This window comes from Magallana gigas, chromosome 4, assembly GCF_963853765.1.
Source record: "Magallana gigas chromosome 4, xbMagGiga1.1, whole genome shotgun sequence".
NCBI classification, from domain to species: Eukaryota; Metazoa; Mollusca; class Bivalvia; order Ostreida; family Ostreidae; genus Magallana; species Magallana gigas.
In genome coordinates this window covers 51228615-51251381 of record NC_088856.1, presented here as the reverse complement: position 1 = coordinate 51251381, position 22767 = coordinate 51228615, and the positions used below count along the sequence as shown (strand labels likewise).

Here is a 22767-nt window from a genome sequence, read left to right as displayed (position 1 = left end):
ACGGTCAGATGCAATTTGATTAAAATCAGATCCTCGATCCGCTCCTTTTTTGTTATTCGTAGTTACACGAGGTGTAACGACAATAGAAAAAAAGGAGCGGATCAAGGATCTGATTTTAATCAAATTGCGGTCAGATGATTCTTATTATATACATGTACGTGAATTTAACGGTACTTAATATTTAAGTGGAGAATAGCAGAATACTGATTTTACTTTTCAATTTTCGTGCAATTCGATGTACATGTATTAAATTAAATAAAAACTAATTAATCATTTATTTCGTACATGGCTTTACTCAAATTCAGATACATGTACTTACATGTAGATACATGAAATTGTTCTTAATAATTTACATTTTACAGCCTTTTTCAACGGTCAGATACAATTCTGATTAAAATTAGATCTTCGATCCGCTCCTTTTTTATCGTCGCTACACGAGGTGTAACGACAACAGAAAACAGGAGTGAATCAAGGATCTGATTTTAATCGCATTGCGGTAAGATGATTCTTATTATATTCATATACTTGAATTGAATTGTATGTATGTGGAGAATGGCAGAATACTGTAAACCAACATTTATTCGCGAGTTAGAAATTTTCGCGAGGTTTGCGAGACCATCGGCGTTGCAAATATTTCTCGCCGCGAACCGTGTCGTATGGTTGTTAAAACAATCTAGGTCTTTATAAGGGTTTCTTGCAAACATTAGTCGTCGCGAACTAGTTTGTGTTCGGTAAATCGCGAATTAAAGTTTGTCTGCAATAGATAAAATATAACTGAAAGATACAGATTTGGTAACAATTTTTTCAACTCATACTGTTTGCAAAATATTTCCATTAAAATGTCTGTACATGTAGACATGTTTGTATATTGGTTTTTAGGACACTTCCATGTTGTGATGTATTTTTATCGGAATTAACAATAAAATTAAGTTTTATTTTATAAATAGTTTCTTTCTCCAAAAACTGTCATCTTACAGTGTAGCGCAGTGGGTTCAGTACGGATATGTAAGTCACAAGTTAGAATCCCGCTGGTGATTTTTTATATTTATACCTTTCCAGAAATGTTAAAAACGTATTTTTGGTTAAATATTTTGGTTGAATATTGTGAAATTGAAAATTCTAAACCGGTGCAAGTATTTCAATGGTACTGAATAATATTTAATAATACACATTAATATCGACATACATCCCATACCAACTTAAAATTAAAGTTAAGCTTTAAATTTTACAGGCTTTCTGTGGGAATCCTTAACTTTACAATCGTAATTCAAAATACCTTCATTCAATCATTAACAATTATAGTCCTCAGGTAAATAACATCTGATACAACTAAAGTTCGTATGTCTTCCGAAAGTAAATAACCGTGTGGGATTTTAATTTTGGGAGGGGGGAGGAGGAGGGGGTTAAAGGTTTAGAATTGACGGACACACACTTTATAAGAAACTATACATAATATCTAGAAAAATTATGTTCTAATGACAGCTGTATTATTATTTTGATAAATCACACCGTCTTATAGTTATTATATGTATATGGTAAGTTGTCTATCAGAACCATCGAAACCTCAATAATTCCAGTTATCTTGTTACAACTACATCCAATATATCTGCCACTTCGTGTAATGACAAAGATAATGGGAGCATATTAATATTTCACTTAAGAGGATGTACACCACTCTGTTTTATACTATATATCAAGGTTTTCCAATGGTAAGAATAAAAACGGATGCCCAACGCCGAAAAAATGTCCATTCTACGGTTAACATCTCCATCAACGGGATAGTAAAACTGAAAGTTGTGATATTGCCATCATTTGTATGCATAACTTTTTGTTTCCGTCACGTTTTGACAAATTTTAACAAACAATTTAAAATACGATAGTATGGGGTGGTTTTGGAAAAAAAGAAGACATAAAATATTACCAACAACATGATATATGATTTATTCTTAATAATATATAAAAGCATGCAGAGATTCTGGTGCAGCAACAGTGGACACCCGGTGTGGCCATTGGTACCTGTAAAAGATGAAAGAAGAAGAATTAAGTAAAATTAAAAAGGAAAATAAAAGTAATAAGGTTTGAATGTTATCATTCACTCCGCTCGCCAGACTTACCGTGAAGAGTAATCATTGGCATAACCTTTTATTACAATACAATATTTTCGTAGAATCTGATATATGTAGCGAGATATACAGGACTACTAAGGTCATTCGTAGAAGCTAAATAAAGAAGATTTTGTATACAGAATGACAGACGAGCGGAAAGAATAATGGACTAAAAATCGAAGACGGAAAGCAGAAAAAAACATTGTGTTTTGCGCTAAAATCTACGCAATTCGTAATAAGTGCTTGGTTCAAACTGTTCCGTGTGTTACTGTTGCTTTATATACGAAGGAGCCCAAACTTAAAAATGCTAGAAGGTAGTGTATGGAAAGTGAAATGTTCGCACACGTCCATTGAGGAAGAGGAAATAAAAGACAATTGAGAAAATGGGCATAATAATTCATTTTGAGATTGGATGTTTTGGCATATCTTTAATTTTTCCTCTTCAAATCACTTTATTTACAAACGTTAAAATTTTGATATTTTTGATAAGTTTAAGAAATATTTTTTCTATGTTAATTTTCTTTTTATTACATTGAAACGTTGATTTACGAACGTATTATGTAATATCCATATTAAGGGTCTTAAATATGAATTAAGTGAGGCGTATATATGTAGGTGTCAATATCAATTTTACTATAATATCACCACAATTGCGAAACTTTAGATAGAGGTTGTATATATTCATAACGAATTTTTTAAGAAAAATCCTCGACATTTAAAAACAAACAACACATGTTGATGAAGGAAGGCATGGCACTTTTTACGTCGAAGTTACACATGTGCTTGGAAATCAACTCTGGGCCTTTTCACACCCCCTCCCCGCCCCTGCCCCCCCGCCAAAAACCTCTCAAAAATTCAAATGATCTCGCACCATCACAGGATGAATGACCATCTTTAAGTCCTCCTTAAAGATAGCTTAAAGGTGTTTAAAGGTAGCTTAAAGACGATCTTTAAGCCACCTTTAAGCTACCTTTAAGCTATAAGTATTGATTAAAGGTGGCTTAAAGAAAGCGTAAATATGGCTTAAAGGCAGCTTAAAGACTATCTTTAAGCCACCTTTAAGCCACCTTTAAGGACAACTTATAGGTCCTTAATGTCCAAACTTCTTTAAGCCACCTTTAAGCCACCTTTAAGCTACCTTTAAGCCACCTTTAAGCCACCTTTAAGCCAATAAAAAAAATTAATTCAATATTGTGCTTAATTTCCAACAAAATGTGTTAACTTTATGAAAGAAAAGGTATTAAAACGGTTTTTGTTCTAGAAAGAAAAATGAAAAAAAAAAACAAAAAAAAAAACGGCCACGGCGAGAATTGAACCCGGGACCCTTAGTTTACTAGCATCACCACACATCCTCTGCGTCACGGCAACTTACATATGTGTGAGCGTTTTTATATCCTATATATCAGTGGATATTGAATCACTGTATTGAATGTGTTTACTTGAAAAGATTTTGACAAACCATTCAGTTTGTAACAATCAATTATATCTAATTTATCAATTACATGCATGCATGTATTTAGAATGAAATACGGAACTTGGTCTTCAGTGAACAAAAATATATTATACCTAAATGGAAACCGTAAGGTTCACTATAGTAGACTTTCTTATACTCTGTCCCGAGTTTTTGCTTCCACCACTTTTTGCTTGATATTTCAATAACAGTAAATATCTTTGTACACAAACTACGTTCATCCACTAATATAAAAAATGTCCAGATTATCTATTTTGAAACGCCCCCTCTACCGCTTCAGGTTTCAATACACATCCCGAAATTGAAAGTCTACGGAGATTTTGCATTGCAACAGCCATTAATAAGCCCGGATGATAACGTTGAAAAATTGCGCGATGTATTCCGAGTGTATTCCGAATGGAGAAAATATGTAAACATTCCCCATTATAAATCTCCGTAAGGAATCTGATTTCGTTCCTGTGAATTTTTCTGAGTGGAAAGGGATAATTGTTCAATGAAGATATCTTTGATATATTCCCTTTTAACGATTTCAACTGTATTTCTTTCACAGGTATGTGTAATTTTATTAAAAATCATCAAAAGTGATGGAAGCAATAACTTGGGACAGACTATAGTAAATAAATTTAAACCGAGTAGATATACGTTCATCTAATTTATAGCTATAAGAATGTAAGAAAGAAAATGAAATCATTTCTTTTATTAAATGCATTGATACTATTAGGGTATTTGTTCAATTTCCCGCAATTTCCCGGTTTTCATGATCGCGGCGCCGTTCCAATATGTTTAAATATTTACATGTAATTGTATGTACATGTACATGATTTTTAAACTATCAATTCTATAACAAACAAAATTACCAATTACCGGTGACGTATTTACTGCATGTGGCAATTGCAAATGACTTGTATATACAATTGTATCATGTGCCAGGCCGGGTATATTTGACATATTTACCCTTATACATATATTTAAATAATCAACTCCTATTTATGATCACCGGTACATTAATTAATTAGCCTCAAGATTTTACTCTTACATACATGTATCGTTAATTTGTAGACGTAACATCTTTGAAACCCAGAGCTAGGAAATAATACTTTGAAAATGAATTACAAATGTAAATTAACTTTTATTCACTAGACTTATCGTAAACTCGTACATGCTAAGATTCAACGCCTTTAGAAACCCTGACGTGCACCTTGGCACACGACACACCTGTTGTGTATATCTTGTATATTCTGTGTTAGTTCCAGGGGTTTTCTTAAGTTGGACAAACAATAGACTTTAATTAGATATACACAAACATGCACCTGGGCACACGACACAACTGCTGTGTATATCTTGTATATTCTGTGTTAGTTCCAGGGGTTTTCTTAAGTTGGACAAACAATAGACTCTAATTAGATATACACAAACGAACAAAACTATGTCTAGACAAACAAAGCTGTAATATCCTGCCCGATATAACAAAGGCAGTTGAGAGTCTTTTCATCTTTAACATGTATCTAGCAGATCTAGAGTTAGAAATAACAAAAATTGAAAAAAAATACAAACCTTAAACCGATTAACAAATTAAATCATGCATTTTTGGTTCATTATCTTTATTTTGTTTAATAACCGGATGACCTGAGAGAGAGAGAGAGAGAGAGAGAGAGAGAGAGAGAGAGAGAGAGAGAGAGAGAGAGAGATTTTTCACCGATTAATTTATAATAGGAAAAAAACATACTTAATTAGTTTTATGCACATATTAATATACAGAGACTGCGCTCATACCTACAATAATTTTGAAACCCCCCAAAAATTATAAAGAATTTTATAACGGCAATCTGTGTCCATCAGAGCGATGCTGATGATAGCGATCTGTGTTTAATGGAGCGACGATTAAAACCGCCTGGAACACCCCCCCCCCCTTCCTTGGAAATTATATTATCACTCGGATGACCCCCTCCCATCTCTATAAAAGAGCTTTTGCATTTAATATATGTTTTTATTGTTCAGCTTGATCAATATTGACTTAAAGGCCACTTAAAGACAGTGTAAAGGCAGTGTAAAGAGAGCGTAAATGCCACTTAAAGATGCTTAAAGGTGGCTTAAAGGTGGCTTAAAGGTAGCTTAAAGAAGTTTGGACATAAGGACCTATAAGCACTTGCTTAAAGGTGACTTAAAGGCGGCTTAAAGGTTGTATAGCCTTTAAGCTCCTTTAAGTCACCTTTAAGCCACCTTTAAGGACTTGCTTAAAGATGGTTTTTCGCCCTGTGCATCTTACTTAAGGGATAAAAAAAATTTGCTCCTGTCGGGGGCGGAAACGCACTAATATCGGGAATTTTTTTATCAGCGATATTTTGATTTCATGCCACCAAAATAAATCCACTCTTGCTATATATAAGTTAATCACGTGACGATCACACAGGTCAACAAGACCAGGAAGAAAAATACCATAATCGCCATGTTGGATTTTTGTAGAGGTTTGTTTTTTCATTACTTAAATGAATTTATTACTTTTTCATTGGTATACGTGTGCACTTTCAACATGCAAAATATATGAACATAATTGAATAATTTATCGAAGTATGATAAACTATTAGTGATCGATTTTTTGTTCCTTCAGAATATCTCTTAAAATCCAATCAAAGTGTCTGACCATGTTTGGTTCTCTGTCAGCGTCTTCTATCAAAACAGAAGAACATGGCTACACCATGGAATCTCCCGGTGCAGAGTCCTCTCCCCGAGACAGACCGCTCATTGATGTACCACGGATCATCACACAAATAAATACCGACTATAGACTATTAGACAGAGTGGCTTGTCTGAGTGATGAGGAGATGTGGACGTTAGGTAATGACAAAATCATGAGACGGTACAACCTCAGTGGGAAACTATTGAAGAAGTCAGTAATAACAAGGTCAGGGAGCAATCCAGGGGACATAGCAGTGACAAGGAGTGGGGATCTAGTTTTTACTGATTATGTTGATAGAACTGTGAACAAATTTAGGAATAAATGGATAGATACAGTGACCAGACTACGGGGGTGGAGACCTCGCGGTGTCTGTAGTACCTCCTCTGGTGACCTCCTGGTTGTCATGGACAGTGATGATTATAAACAAACAAAAGTTGTGTGTTACTCTGGCTCCACAGAGAAACAAAGTATTCAGTACGACGACAAAGGACAACCTCTCTATTCATCTGGTGGATTATATAACACTAAATACGTCAGTGAGAACAGGAACCTAGATATCTGTGTGTCAGACCGTGACGCCGGTGCAGTTGTGGTGGTCAATCAGGCCGGGAAACTTCGGTTTACCTACACTGGTCCTCCCTCTACTACTAAGGGATCATTCTTTCCGCGCGGCATCACAACAGACAGCCAGGGTCGCATCCTGACAGCGGACCTTAGCAACTACCGTATCCACATCCTGGATCAGGACGGACAGTTCCTCCGCTACATTGACAACTGTCATTTACAGGATCCATGTGGTTTATGTGTGGACACCAGAGACAACCTGTTTGTGACTGAGTACACAACAGGTAAAGTGAAGAAAATACAATATTACATGTAAACAAACTGTGTTTATAATAATCAAACTATCTGTTTATTTATTTACACGTATCAATAGTGAAGGAAATCCATATTACAAATGAAACAAACCATGTTTTATAAAAATCAAATGATTCATGATATTAAATTACATTTAAATTAAGTTCTCAACTGAAAACAGCTTAATATTACAAGTAAATAAATAAAACTTTTGATAGCATGTTTACATGACAACAAACTATTTTACATCTTGTATGTGAACAAACTACATGTAACTGACCGTGTTTACATAATGTTTGTCAACTGATTGTTTTATGTATTAAATGTAAACTGTGTTTATATATGTATGCCACTGTCAACAGACCAAATGTGGTGATTTGAAACTTAAAATTCAAACATTGCGTGCCATCAAACCTAGTGTGTAAAATTATTATATTCAATATATGTTAAATTGTGTGTGTATATTTAATCAAAAAAAGTAAATAAACTGTATAATTATAAAGTGTGGTTGATTAAATCAAAAACATAGGCTCTTGATATTACAAACATTTTTTTCTCAGAGGTAGAAACTTTCAATCGCTTTCGATGGTTTTGCAAAATTGATCGTAAATGTCACAAAAAGAACAGCCAAATTTTTAATATATTAAGGTTACCATGGTTACCATGGTTACTATAACTGCTTGGAAGTTTGAGGTCAGCCCGTGTAAGTCTGTATTTATCAAAGTTTGGATTATTTTGTGATTGATCGTAACTTAGCAACATGAATAGCATAGACTTACCTCATACTAACAGCTGTTATATATTACCCATACATGGAAGAATTAGTAACATCATCTTCAATCAGTCAAATATTGAATGATATACACGTTGTCTCTATGTGATTAGTATCCTAATTAGGACAATTAATGATGTGTAAGGTATTGTTGTGAACGGTATGGCTAGGCATAGTAAATACAAAATAGCATGCACATTCTCTCTAGGTGACCTTGTGTACTGCTTTAGTATTGTGCACGTGTGTAGGGTTAATGCTGTGTAAGGTAATGTTGTAGACGGTCTGGCTATGTGTTATATTTACTCAATATGCATGTGATGTTGGTTACTGTCGCAGTGTTGTGTAAAGAGAAAGAAAAAGAAATGAGAGAATTAAAAGGTTTAGGTTACACCTGACTGCTAATAGAAAACGGGTATTTAAAACCAGAATAACATAGAAAAGATTTGACATTTAAACACCCCGTCAACCTTTTAGCATGGGTCTTTCAGTGGAGCGATTTTATTGCATGAATAATTTTACTTTTGTGTCTGTGATGAATATCTGAATTACATCTGGATAACTGAAATAGAGGATATCAAGTAAAAACCGACTTGAGAAGCACAAAATGTGTCTTTAGTGGCTTCTTTTCAAATGAACGGATGAATAGTATTGACAAAAAGTTAAAGTAATGTAAAGTTTTACTCGGTTGATAAATGACAAAAGATGAGGGGTCTAGAAAGCATTAAGAGTACAATATTGCATTAACAAATTATAATCAAATTATTTTTAAAGTATTCTTTGGTCAAAAATATATAAATCTAAATATAATTATGTTGTTTTATCATTGGTACTGGTAAATTTATAATTAAGATTATTCTCTGATTGGATGATGTTATTAGTAATTGCCATATTATGACTTGAGTCATAGTATAACTTAAGCCTAAACACTAAAGTATGTCGTGTAGCTGATGAAATAATGACATTGTGTAGTTCATGTAACTAATTTGATAGTGTGCTTTAAAGATATTTTAGGTTGATGTCATAGAGCAAATTGTGCAAAACCTGATAACGATTTTATGTTCAGTTAAATTTCTATAACTTCTTTAATCAACTCACTTCTTTTTGTATTCCAAATCCTTTTGCTAACAGCCATGCCTTAAAAACATCAATGCCCTAACCAAAACACTAAATAAATGTTTGTCCTAAGAAACTTGGCAAACCTGATGAATTTGCATAAAAGTGGCAAGCAATTGAAGAAAACTCTTATCTAAATGGAGAAAAAACCCAATTGGATGGAGCTCTCAGAATGGTATGACATTCTTCAATTCCTATCTGATCAGGATTTCTTTTTGTGATGGCATACACTGAGAGCACTGTAGACTGAGAGGATTGTGATGTTTCGATTGTGAACTAATTTGAAATGACAACCAATCACAAAAAAATGTGAACAAAGATTTTTTAGTTTCATTGCTGTAATGTAATCTAAGAAATTATAGAAGATGAAAATACTGTGATGTATCAAAATTTGGTTTTAATTGTTTTTATAGCCATTAATGATAAGGACCATGCACAGATGCCTGTGTCTCATATATGCATATGTATGATACCTGATATCCATAATACCAGTATTATATGTATATTAGGTATCATAGATATACATGTATCAAGGCCACAGCACGTAGTGGATCATGAAGAGAGATTTTTTCATTTGAATCATTTTGAATATGCAACATGGATGTGGAAGCATCCAAATCATGTTACGGTAAACATAATTCTTTATTACCAAAATCACAATTCAATATTAAATAAATGCTGTTAAGTATTGGGATAATTTGACAATAGAGTTAAATATTTAAAACGTAAATTATACAAAGCAAATTAGTATTTCATTACATTCTGAAGTTTTGAATTGTGCTCAGTATTTTAAGCTAGCTGCACTCCAGAGTGGCTGCTTTCCATGATAAAAAAAAATTGTTTCAATTCTTTCAATTGTGTCACCCAAACATTCAGGTATCTCAGAAATGAAATATCCCGGCATATGTCAAAGTCGGCCGCCGCAGTCCCGAGCGTTTTCTCTGTATATAATATGATTATAAAATTTCTTAATATCTTAAATACGATCATCTCGAATACCCCGTTTATGTCGAAGTATTTTTACGGTCCTACAAATAGTTTTCTATTGTTTTGAATAAAAGTAAGAATATTTCGATCAGATTTTAATTTTCTCGTATTCACCTTCATGTACTTCCATGCAAGTACATGAAAGAAAAAACGTCTTTTAGTCGTTACATTTTACCGCCTTTTTCAACGATCAGATACAATCTGATTAAAATCAAATCCTCGACCCCCTCTTTTTTTATCGTCGCTACACGAGGTGTAACGACAATAGAAAAAAGGAGTGAATCAAGGATCTGATTTTAATCGCATTGCGGTTAGATGATTCTTATTATATTCATATACTTGAATTGAATTGTATATATGTGGAGAATGGCAGAATACTGTTAACCAACTTTTATTCGCGAGTTAGAAATTTTCGCGAGGTTCGCGAGAACATCGGCGTTGCGAATATTTCTCGCCGCGAACCAATCCGTGCCATATGGTTGTTAAAACAATCTAGGTCTTTATAAGGCTTTCTTGCAAACATTAGTCGTCGCGAACTAGTTTGTGTTCGGTAAATCGCGAATTAAAGTTTGTTTGCAGTAGATAAAATATAACTGAAATATACAGATTTGGTAACAATTTTTTCAACTCATACTGTTTGCAAAATATTTCCATTAAAATGTCTGTACATGTAGACATGTTTGTATATTGGTTTTTAGGGCACTTCTATGTTGTGATGTACTTTTATCGGAATAAACAATAAAATTAAGTTCTATTTTATAAATAGTTTCTTTCTCCAAAAACTGTCATCTTACAGTGTAGCGCAGTGGGTTCAGTACGGATATGTAAGTCACAAGTAAGAATCCCGCTGGTGATTTTTTATATTTTTACCTTTCCAGAAATGTTAAAAACGTATTTTTGGTTAAATATTTTGGTTGAATATTGTGAAATTGAAAATTCTAAACCGGTGCAAGTATTTCAATGATACTAAATAATATTAAATAATACACATTAACATCGACATACATCCCATACCAACTTAAAATTAAAGCTAAGCTTTAAATTTTACAGGCTTTCTGTGGGAATCCTTAACTTTACAATCGTAATTCAAAATACCTTCATTCAATCATTAACAATTATAGTCCTCAGGTAAATAACATTTGATACAACTTTAGTTCGTAAGTCTTCCGAAAGTAAAAAACCGGGTTGGATTTTAAGTATGGGAGGGGGGGGGGGAGGAAGGGTTAACGGTTTAGAATTGACGGACACACACTTTATAAGAAACTATACATAATATCTAGAAAAATTATGTTCTAATGACAGCTGTATTACTATTTTGATAAATCATACCGTCTTATAGTTATTACATGTATATGTATATGGTAAGTTGTCTGTCAGAACCATCAAAACCTCAATAATTATAGTTATCTTGTTACAACTACATCCAATATCTCTGCCACTTCGTGTAATGACAAAGATAATGGGAGCAGATTAATATTTCACTTAAGAGGATGGCCACCACCCTGTTTTATACTATATATCAAGGTTTTCCAATGGTAAGAATAAAAACGGGTGCGCAACGCCGAAAAATGTCCATTCTACGGTTGTCATCTCCATCAATGGGATAATAAAACTGAAAGTTGTGATATTGCCATCATTTGTATGCATAACTTTTTGTTTCCGTCACTTTTTGACAAATTTTAACAAACTATTTAAAATACGATAGTGTGGGGTGGTTTTGGAAAAAAAGAAGACATAAAATATTACCAACAACATGATATATGATTTATTCTTAATAATAATATAAAAGCATGCAGAGATTCTGGTGCAGCAACAGTGGACACCCGGTGTGGCCATTGGTACCTGTAAAAGATGAAAGAAGAAGAATTAAGTAAAATTAAAAAGGAAAATAAAAGAGATAAGGTTCGAATGTTATCATTCACTCCGCTCGTCAGACGTACCGTGAAGAGCAATCATTGGGATAACCTTTTATTACAGTACAATATTTTCGTAGAATCTGATACATGTAGCGAGATATATACAGGATTACTGAGGTCATTCGTAGAAGCTAAATAAAGAAGATTTTGTATACAGAATGACAGACGAGCGGAAAGAATAATGGACAAAAATCGAAGACGGAAAGCAGAAAAAAAACATTGTGTTTTGCGCTAAAATCTACGCAAATGCTTGGTTCAAACTGTTCCGTGTGTTACTGTTGCTTTATATACGAAGGAGACCAAACTTAAAAATGCTAGAAGGTAGTGTATAGAAAGTAAAATGTTCGCACACGTCCATTGAGGAAGAGGAAATAAAAGACAATTGAGAAAATGGGCATAATAATTCATTTTGAGATTGGATGTTTTGGCACTATGATTAATTTTTCCTCTTCAAATCACTTTATTTACTAACGTTAAAATTTTGATATTTTTGATAAGTTTAAATAATAATTTTCTATGTTAATTTTCTTTTTAATACATTGAAACGTTGTTTTACGTACGTATTATGTAATATTCATATTAAGGGTCTTAAATATGAATTAAGTGAGGTGTATATATGTAGGTGTCAATATCAATTTTACTATAATATCACCACAATTGCGAAACTTTAGATAGAGGTTGTATATATTCATAACGAATTTTTTAAGAAAAATCCTCGACATTTAAAAACAAACAACACATGTTGATGAAGGAGGGCATGGCACTTTTTACGTCGAAGTTACACATGTGCTTGAAAATCAACTCTGGGCCTTGTCACACCCCCTCCCCGCCCCCCCCCCCCGCCCCCCAAAAAATATTCTCAAAAATTCAAATGATCTCGCATCATCTTACTTAAGGGATAAAAAAAATCAGCTCCTGTCGGGGGCGGAAACGCGCCATTGTCGGGATTTTTTTTATCAGCGATATTTTGATTTCATGCCACCTAAATAAATCCACCCTTGCTATATATAAGTTAATCACGTGACGATCACAAAGGCCAACAAGACCAGGAAGTAAAATACCGTAATTGCCATGTTTGATTTTTGTAGAGGTTTGTTTTTTAATTAGTTAAATGAATTTATTCCTTTTTCATTGGTATATGTGTGCACGTGTGCACTTTCAACATGAAAAATATATGAACATAATTGAATAATTTTAAAAAAATGATCTGTGTAAAGCATGTGAGAAGGACCATCTCTCTGATGTATCTAAAGAACACAAAGTGGTGCCATTTGAAAAGAGAGGATTAAATCCAAAGTGTCAAAAACATCCCTCAAAAATATGTGAACATTATTGTGAGTATTGTGACAGTCCTATGTGTGCAACATGTGCTTCCTCTAAAGAACACTGTGACCATACATTTATTGAAATAACTAAAACCATGGACAACAAGAAAGAAATCATTCAAAAAAATTTATATGAACTAGAGAAATCCATTTATCTTAAATACCAAGAGATTGCATCCATTATCACAGACCAGAAATCTGCTCTGAATGAAAACTCACAGAAATTGACAACAGAAATCGACAAACATGGAGAAGACTTGCACAGAGAAATAAACACCATTATCAGAAACATGAAATCTAACGTTGAGGAAATGGACACCAAACACCTGGCTGTCTTAGACAAACAGGAAGATGAAATTAAACACATCATTTCTGAAATCACACAGACCATTGCTGAACTAAAGACGTTACTGGACTCCAATGATGTCAGCCGTTTCTCTGCATACAAATCCAGGAATGATGAATTCAGAAGATTGCCTCCTAAACTCACAGTGTCCTTACCAAGTTTTACTCCTCAGACGATTAACAAAGAACAGCTTTATCAACAGTTTGGTTCTTTGTCAGCGTCATCTATCAAAACAGAAGAACATGGCTACACCATGGAATCTCCCGGTGCCGAGTCCTCTCCCGTGGACAGACCGCTCATTGATGTACCATGGAGAATCACACAGATAAACACCGACTATAGACTATTAGACAGTGTGTCCTGTTTGAGTGATGAGGATATGTGGACGTTAGGTAATGACAAAATCATGAGACGGTACAACCTCAGTGGGAAACTATTGAAGTCAGTCCATACCAAGTCAGGGAACAATCCACGGGACATAGCAGTGACAAGGAGTGGGGGTCTAGTTTTTACTGATTATGTTGATAGAACTGTGAACATAGTGAAGAATAAAACGATAAAGACAGTGACCAGACTACGGGGGTGGAGACCTCGTGGTGTCTGTAGTACCTCCTCTGGAGACCTCCTGGTTGTCATGGGCAGTGATGATTATAAACAAAAAAACAAAAAAAAGCTCCACAGAGAAACAAAGTATTCAGTACGACGACAAAGGACAACCTCTCTATTCATCTGGTGGATTATATAGCACTAAATACGTCAGTGAGAACAGGAACCTAGATATCTGTGTGTCAGACCGTGACGCCGGTGCAGTTGTGGTGGTCAATCAGGCCGGGAAACTCCGGTTTACCTACACTGGTCCTCCCTCTACTACCAAGGGATCATTCTTTCCACGCGGCATCACAACAGACAGCCAGGGTCGCATCCTAACAGCAGACCTTAACAACTACCGTATCCACATCCTGGATCAGGACGGACAGTTCCTCCGCTACATTCACAACTGTCATTTACAGGATCCATGTGGTTTATGTGTGGACACCAGAGACAACCTGTTTGTGACTGAGTACACAGCAGGTAAAGTGAAGAAAATACAATATTACACATAAACAAACTATGTTTATAATGTTCAAACTATTTGTTTATTTATTTACATATATCAATAGTGAAGGAAATCCATATTACAAATGAAACAAACCATGTTTTATAAAAATCAAATGGTTCATGATATTAAATTACATTTAAATTAAGTTCTCAACTGACAACAGCTAAATATTACAAGTAAATAAATAAAACTTTTGATAGCATGTTTACATGACTACAAACTATTTTACATCTTGTATGTGAACAAACTACATGTAACTGACCGTGTTTACATAATGTTTGTCAACTGATTGTTTTATGTATTAAATGTAAACTGTGTTTATATATGTATGCCACTGTCAACAGACCAAATGTGGTGATTTGAAACTTAAAATTCAAACATTGCGTGCCATCAAACCGAGTGTGTAAAATTATTATATTCAATATATGTTAAATTGTTTGTGTATATTTAATCAAAAAAAGTAAATAAACTGTATAATTATAAAGTGTGGCTGATTAAATCAATAACATAGGCTCTTGATATTACAAACATTTTTTTCTCAGAGGTAGAAACTTTCAATCGCTTTCGATGGTTTTGCAAAATTGATCGTAAATGTCACAAAAAGAACAGCCAAATTTTTAATATATTAAGGTTACCATGGTTACTATAACTGCTTGGAAGTTTGAGGTCAGCCCGTGTAAGTCTGTATTTATCAAAGTTTGGATTATTTTGTGATTGATCGTAACTTAGCAACATGAATAGCACAGACTGACCTCATACTAACAGCTGTTATATATTACCCATATATGGAAGAATTAGTAACATTATCTTCAATCAGTCAAAGTAATATTGAATGTTATACACGTTGTCTCTATGTGATTAGTATATTAATTAGTATAAGTAATGATGTGTAAGGTATTGTTGTGAACGGTCTGGCTCAGAAATAGTATTACATAATAGCATGCACATTGTCTCTAGGTGACCTTGTGTACTGCTTTAGTATTGTGCACGTGTGTTGGGTTAATGCTGTGTAAGGTAATGTTGTAGACGGTCTGGCTATGTGTTATATTTACTCAATATGCAGGTAATGTTGCTTACTGTCGCAGTGTTATATAAAGAGAAAGAAAATGAGAGAATTAAAAGGTTTGGGTTACACCTGACTGCTAATAGAGAACGGATATTTAAAACCAGGGTAACAGAGAAAAGATTTGACATTTAAACACCTCGTCAACCTTTTAGCATGGGTCTTTCAGTGGAGCGATTTTCTTGCATGAATTATTTTACTTTTGTGTCTGTGATGAATATCTGAATTACATCTGAATATCTGAAATAGAGGATATCAAGTAAATACCGACTTGAGAAGCTCAAAATGTGTCTTTAGTGGCTTTTTTTCAAATGAACGGATGAATAGTATTGACAAAAAGTTAAAGTAATGTAAAGTTTTACTCGGTTGATATATGACAAAAGATGAGGAATATAGAAAACATTTAGAGTACATTATTGCATTAACAAATTATAATCATATTATTTTTAGGGTATTCTTTGGTCAAAAATATATAAATCTAAATATAATTATGTTGTTTTATCATTGGTACTGGTAAATTTATAATTAAGATTATTCTCTGATTGGATGATGTTGTCAGTAATTGCCATATTATGACTTGAGTCATAGTATAACTTAAGCCTAAACACTATAGTATGTCGTGTAGCTGATGAAATAATGACATTGTGTAGTTCATGTAACTGATTTGATAGTGTGCTTTTTAGGTTGATGTCATAGAGCAAATTGTGCAAAACCTGATAACGATTTTATGTTCAGTTAAATTTCTATAACTTCTTTTAATCAACTCACTTCTTTTTGTATTCGAAATCCTTTTGCTAACAGCCGTGCCTTAAAAACATCAATGCCCTAACCAAAACACTAAATGAATGTTTTACCTAAGAAACTTGGCAAACCTGATGAATTTGCATAAAAGTGGCAAGCAATTGAAGAAAATCTTTATCTAAATGGAGAAAAAACCCAATTGGATGGAGCTCTCAGAATGGTATGACATTCTTCAATTCCTATCTGATCAGAATTTCTTTTTGTGATGTCATACACTGAGAGCACTGAAGACTGAGAGGATTGTGATGTTCCGATTGTGAACTAATTTGAAATGACAACCAATCACAAAAAAATTGTAAACAAAAATAATTTGTTTCATTGTTGTAATGTAATCTAAGAAATTATACAAGATGAAAATGCTGTGATGTGTTTGTGATACCCTACACATTTTTTATACTATATTTTTTTTAAATTTAATGAATTGTTCACTAGGTTTATTTCAATGTTGAAAAAACAAAATCTGGTTATAATTGTTTTTATGATCCTATATGATTAGGACCATGCACAGGTGCTTGGTTTTCATATATGCATACGTATGATACCTAATATCCATATAACCAGTAGTATATGTATATTAGGTATCATATAATACATGTACTAAGGTCCAAGTATCTGGTGGATCATGGAGGGAGATTTTTCATTTGAATATTTTGAATATACAACATGAATATGGAAGCATCCAAATCATGTTACGGTAAATATAAATCTACCATATTTGAAGTGAAACTGTATTACCAAAATCACAAATCAATATTAGATAAATTGCGTTAAATATTGTAATATTATTAATAATTTGAGAACAGAATTTTTGTCAGCCAATGCCTCTTTTGCTATTTTTCCACTCTTTTGATGATTATTTAAAATAATAATTATTTTAAAGTTAAATAACGTAATTTATACGAAGCAAACTACCAATTTCATTACATTAAAAAGTATTGAATTGTCACAGTATTTTAAGATAACTGCTTTCCATGATAATAAATTTTTGTTTCGAATTTATTTATTGTGTCACCCAGACATATTAGTCCTCTTGTATTGTTTTGAACAAAATAAAGAATTTTTCGATTAGATTGAAATTTTCTCCTTGATTTTCATGCAATTCGGTGTACATGTAAATACATGTATTAAGTTTGTACGTTAAAAACTAATTAACTATTTATTTTGTACAAATGTACATAGTTTTACTCAATTCGTGTACTTACGTGTAGGCACATGAAAAAAAAATAGAATTTACATTTTACAGCCTTTTCAACGTTCAGATTAAAATCAAATCCTCGATCCGCTCCTTTTTGTATCGTCGCTACACGAGGTGTTACGACAATAGAAAACAGGAACGGGACAAAGACCTGATTTTAATCAGATTGCGGTCAGATGATTCTTAATATATACATGTACTTGAATTGAACGGTACTTAGTATTTAAGTGAAGAATAGCAAATATATAAAATATAATTGAAAGTTTTGGTTACAATTTTTTCAACTAAATAAATACTGTATGCAAAATATTGTCATTTAGATGTTGTATATGTACACTGTACATGTAGATATTAGAATTTAAGCTTTGACTCTTAATATGCCTTCTGTGGGAATCCTTAACTTTATAATCGTAATTTAAAATTCAATAATTTACAATTACAGTCCTCAGGTAAATAACATCTGATACAACTAAAGTTCGCAAGTCTCCCGAAAAAAGTAACCGTGTGGGATTTTAATTGGGGCCCACCACCCGTTTTGTACTATTTATCAATTAAGGTTTACCACTGGTTAGAATAAAAAGGAGTGCGCAGCGCAGAAAAAAAATGTCTATTCTACGGTTGTCCATCTCAATCAATGAGATAATAAAACTGAAAGTTGTGATATTGCCATCAGTTGTATGCACGCCTTTTTGTTTCCGTCACTTTTTGACAAATTTTAACAAAAAAATTAAAATTCATAGTGTGGGGTGGTTGTTGGGAAAAAAGAAGACATAAAATACCAAAAACACGATATAAAATTATTCTTAATGATATATAAAAGCAGGGATTTTGGTGCAGCAACAGTGGACTCCCAGTGTGGCCATTGGTACCTGTAAAAGATGAAAGAAGAAGAAATAAGTATAATTAAAAAGGAAAATAAAAGAGATAAGGTTTGAATTATATCATTCACCCCACCCGCCAGACTTGGTGTGAAGAATAATCCTTAGCATAACTTTTTATTACAGTACAATATTTTGGTAGAATCTGATACATGTAGCGAGATATACAGGAGTACTGAGGTCATTCGTAGAACCTAAATGCAGAAGATTTTGTATACAGAAAGACAGTCGAGTGGAAAGAAAAATGGACAAAAATCGAAGACGGAAAGCAGATAAGTTTAAGATTAGTTTAACAAATAATTTTTATATGTTAATATTCTTGTTATTACATTGATACGTTGATCTAAGTATTATGTAATTTCCATATTACGGGTTTTAATTATTAATTAAGCGAGGAAGTAGGCGTATTTGTCAATATAAATTTTACGATAAGTTATTACCCAAATTGCACAACTTAGATAGGGGTTATATAAATTCAAAACGAACTTTTCAGAAAAATCCTCTTTACTTTTTTTTTTTAAAAAAACCCCCACATGTGCATCCAGGAAGGCATGTTACTTTTTTACGTGGAAGTTACACATGTACTTGAAAATCAAGCCCAGGTCTTTTCAGCCCCCCCCCCCCCCCCCGAAAAAAACTATAAAAAATTCAAATGACCTAGCATTAGTACAAAACTGGAATAGTCAAACATCTTACACATTATTTTTCATCTCATAAAAGAAATCGGCCCTGTCGAGGGTGGAAACGCACCAAAGTCAAAGGGGAATTCGGGAATTATTTTGCCTCAGCTATGCCACCTAAATAAATCCACCCCTGCTATATATAAGTTAATCACGTGACGATCACAAAGGCCACAATACCAGGAAGAAAAATACCGTAATCGCCATGTTTGATTTTTTTGTAAAGGTTTGTTTTTTAATTAGTTAACTTAATTAATAACTATTTAATTGTTCCACAAATTCAAAATAAAATAAATTAAAAACTGCGTTAAAAATGTTCAAATCAAGAAACTCGAACTATTGTATACGTGTACAGGTTCAACATGCAAATTATATGGACCCAGGACATTAATTGAATGATTTACTGGAGTATGATAAACTATTAGTGATCGACTTTTTTCCCCTTCAGAATACCTCTTAAAATCCCATCAAAGTGTCTGACCATGGACCCCGAGTACAGCCTTCAGGATGTGTTACGGTGTCATCTCTGTGAGACCCCGGGGCCCCCTACGTACTGTGCTATTTGTAACAAATATCTGTGTAAAGCCTGTGAGGGGGACCATATCTCTAGTCAACCCAAAGAACACAAAGTGGTGCCATTTGAAAAGAGGGGATATACTCCAAAGTGTCAAAAACATCCCTCAAAAATATGTGAACATTACTGTAAACAATGTGGCATTCCTATTTGTGCAACATGTTTATCCTCTGAAGAACACAATGACCATACTTTTTTTGAAATAACTAAAACCATGGACAACAAGAAAGAAATCATTCAAAAAAATTTACGTGAACTAGAGAAATCCATTTATCTTAAATATCAAGAGATTGCATCCATTATCACAGACCAGAAATCTGCTCTGAATGAAAACTCACAGAAATTGACAACAGAAATCGACAAACATGGAGAAGACTTGCACAGAGAAATAAAGACCATTATCAGAAACATGAAATCTAACATGGAGGAAATGGACACCAAACACCTGGCTACACTTAATCAACAGGAAGATGAAATTAAACACACCATTTCTGAAATCACACAGACCATTGCTGAACTGAAGACGTTACTGGACTCCAATGATGTCAGCCGTGTCTCTGCCTACAAATCCAGGAATGATGAATTCAGAAGATTGCCTCCTAAACTCACAGTGTCCTTACCAAGTTTTACCCCTCAGAAGATCAACAAAGAACAGCTTTATCAACAGTTTGGTTCTCAGTCAACGTCATCTATAAAAACAGAAGAACATGGCTACACCATAGAATCTCCCGGTGCTGAGTCCTCTCCCCCGGACAGACCGCTCATTGATGTACCACGGATCATCACACAGATATACACCGAGTATGAAGGATTACGCAGTGTGTCCTGTCTGAGTGATGAGGAGATGTGGACGCGTGGTCAGGACAACATCATGAGACTGTACAACCTTAGTGGGAAACTAGTGAAGTCAGTCCAAACCAAGTCAGGGTACACTCCATGGGACATAGCAGTGACAAGTAATAGGGAGTTAGTTTATACTGATATAGATGATAGAACTGTGAACACAGTGAAGAATACACAGATACAGACAGTGATCAGACTACGGGGGTGGAGACCTCGCGGTGTCTGTAGTACCTCCTCTGGTGACCTCCTGGTTGTCATGGAGAGTGATGGTCATAAACAATCAAAAGTTGTGTGTTACTCTGGCTCCACAGAGAAACAAAGTATTCAGTACGATGACAGAGGACAACCTCTCTATTCATCTGGTGACACTAAATACGTCAGTGAGAACAGGAACCTAGATATCTGTGTGTCAGACTATGGAACCCGTGCAGTAGTGGTGGTCAATCTGGCCGGGAAACTCCGGTTTTCCTACACTGGTGCTCCCTCTACTACCAAGGGATCATTTTATCCCCTCGGCATCACAACAGACAGCCAGGGTCGGATCCTGACAGTAGACCATTACAACCAGTGTATCCACATCCTGGATCAGGACGGACAGTTCCTCCGCTACATTGACAACTGTCATTTATACCTTCCATGGTGTTTATGTGTGGACACTAGAGACAACCTCTTTGTGACTGAGTTAATAGGTAAAGTGAAGAAAATACAATATAACATTTAAACAAACTGTGTGTATGATAATCAAACTATTTGCTTATTTATTTACATGTAACATTAGTGAAGAAATCTATATTACAAATGAAACAAACCATGATGTATAATAATCAAACGGTTCATGATATTGAATTACATTTAAATAAAGTAAATAAAGGGACACCAGCTAAATGTTACATGTAAATAAATTGAACTTGTTTGATACCATGTTTAGATGTCAACAGTCTGTGTTACATCTTGTATGTGAACAAACTACACATAACCTACTGTGTGACATTATGTATGTCAGCTGACTGATTGTTTTTTGTATTGGATGTAAACTAACTGTGTTTATATATTGGGTGTGTTTATATATTGCATGGGTGTGTTTATATATTGGATGTGTTTATATATTGCATGGGTGTGTTTATATATTGGATGTGTTTATATATTGGGTGTGATTGGCAACAGACCAAATGTGGTGATTTGATACTCTAAACATTGCGTGCCATCAAACTGTGTGTGTAATATTATTATATTTAATATATATGTTAAATTTGAATACAATGTAATATATTGTTTATATGTGTATTTTAAATAATAAATGTAAACTAGACTCTTGTTGCTATAGCAAAAAAAAAAGGTCTTCCGTTCCTCATGTTTTAATCTGTACAAAAAACCTTTTTTCCTGTAAGCAGAAAATGGATATATAGTATATCCTTTACAGGAATTTCCAGGAAATAAACAAAAGAAAAAGACAAAAAGTCAATTTTTTAGTACTTTCTATGACGACCGAAAGTTTCGCCGAATCATACAGAACATAGTAAACATATCTTTATACATTTTTTTGTCTTTCCTCAAAGTTACGATGTTCAAGTTTTTGTTAATTATAATATCTCGTTGAGAAAACGTTTTTGTAGGTTTTTGTCAAGGGACCGGAAACAAACAAACGGAAGTGATTTAAGAAATTAAAGTAGATATATAAAAGCATTTACCTACGGTACGTTACTATTCATCAAATTGAAAAAAAATGTTTAAAAAATATTAAGTTAAAAAATGAAAACTTCTTTTGCTTGAACGCACTTCGAGTGAGAACCGGAAGTGACGTACGACCAAATAAAACCCTTAAAAGACATGTTCAATCAAATGTCCATTATCCATTTAAATTTTGTGTCTTCATCTCTCACAGTTTCTGAAATCTTTTTTGTGCTTTGTTTCTATAAAAGAAAGCTACCTGAGATTTTTGAGATGTCTTACCGGAAGTAGAACTTTTTTTTTGTTTTTTTACCATGTGTAGATGACCTTTCGTGTTTCTATTGCTAAAATGTTACTTCCATGCTAAATAACCAAAATATATTAAAAAGGCAAATT

General features: G+C 33.8%; 2 protein-coding genes across 2 annotated transcripts; both read left to right on the top strand.

Moving 5' to 3' along the window:
- The first annotated feature begins 5898 nt into the window (after window positions 1–5898).
- LOC136274915 (tripartite motif-containing protein 2-like) lies at window positions 5899–7613 on the top strand. Its single transcript, XM_066082808.1, has 2 exons — window positions 5899–6041; window positions 6185–7613. Exon 2 carries the CDS (start codon window positions 6219–6221, stop codon window positions 7131–7133), a length of 915 nt encoding a protein of 304 aa, XP_065938880.1. The 5' UTR covers window positions 5899–6041; window positions 6185–6218; the 3' UTR covers window positions 7134–7613.
- Window positions 7614–18344: 10731 nt separating this feature from the next.
- Window positions 18345–21949, top strand: LOC136274914 (tripartite motif-containing protein 3-like). The gene is made up of 2 exons (XM_066082807.1): window positions 18345–19512; window positions 19735–21949. Exon 2 carries the CDS (start codon window positions 19769–19771, stop codon window positions 21422–21424), a length of 1656 nt encoding a protein of 551 aa, XP_065938879.1. The 5' UTR covers window positions 18345–19512; window positions 19735–19768; the 3' UTR covers window positions 21425–21949.
- Window positions 21950–22767: the final 818 nt, after the last annotated feature.

Bases quoted from the DNA above. Each gene is read 5' to 3' on its own strand.
- LOC136274915 (XM_066082808.1), top strand. From the start codon at position 6,219: ATGTTTGGTTCTCTGTCAGCGTCTTCTATCAAAACAGAAGAACATGGC.
- LOC136274914 (XM_066082807.1), top strand. From the start codon at position 19,769: ATGGACCCCGAGTACAGCCTTCAGGATGTGTTACGGTGTCATCTCTGT.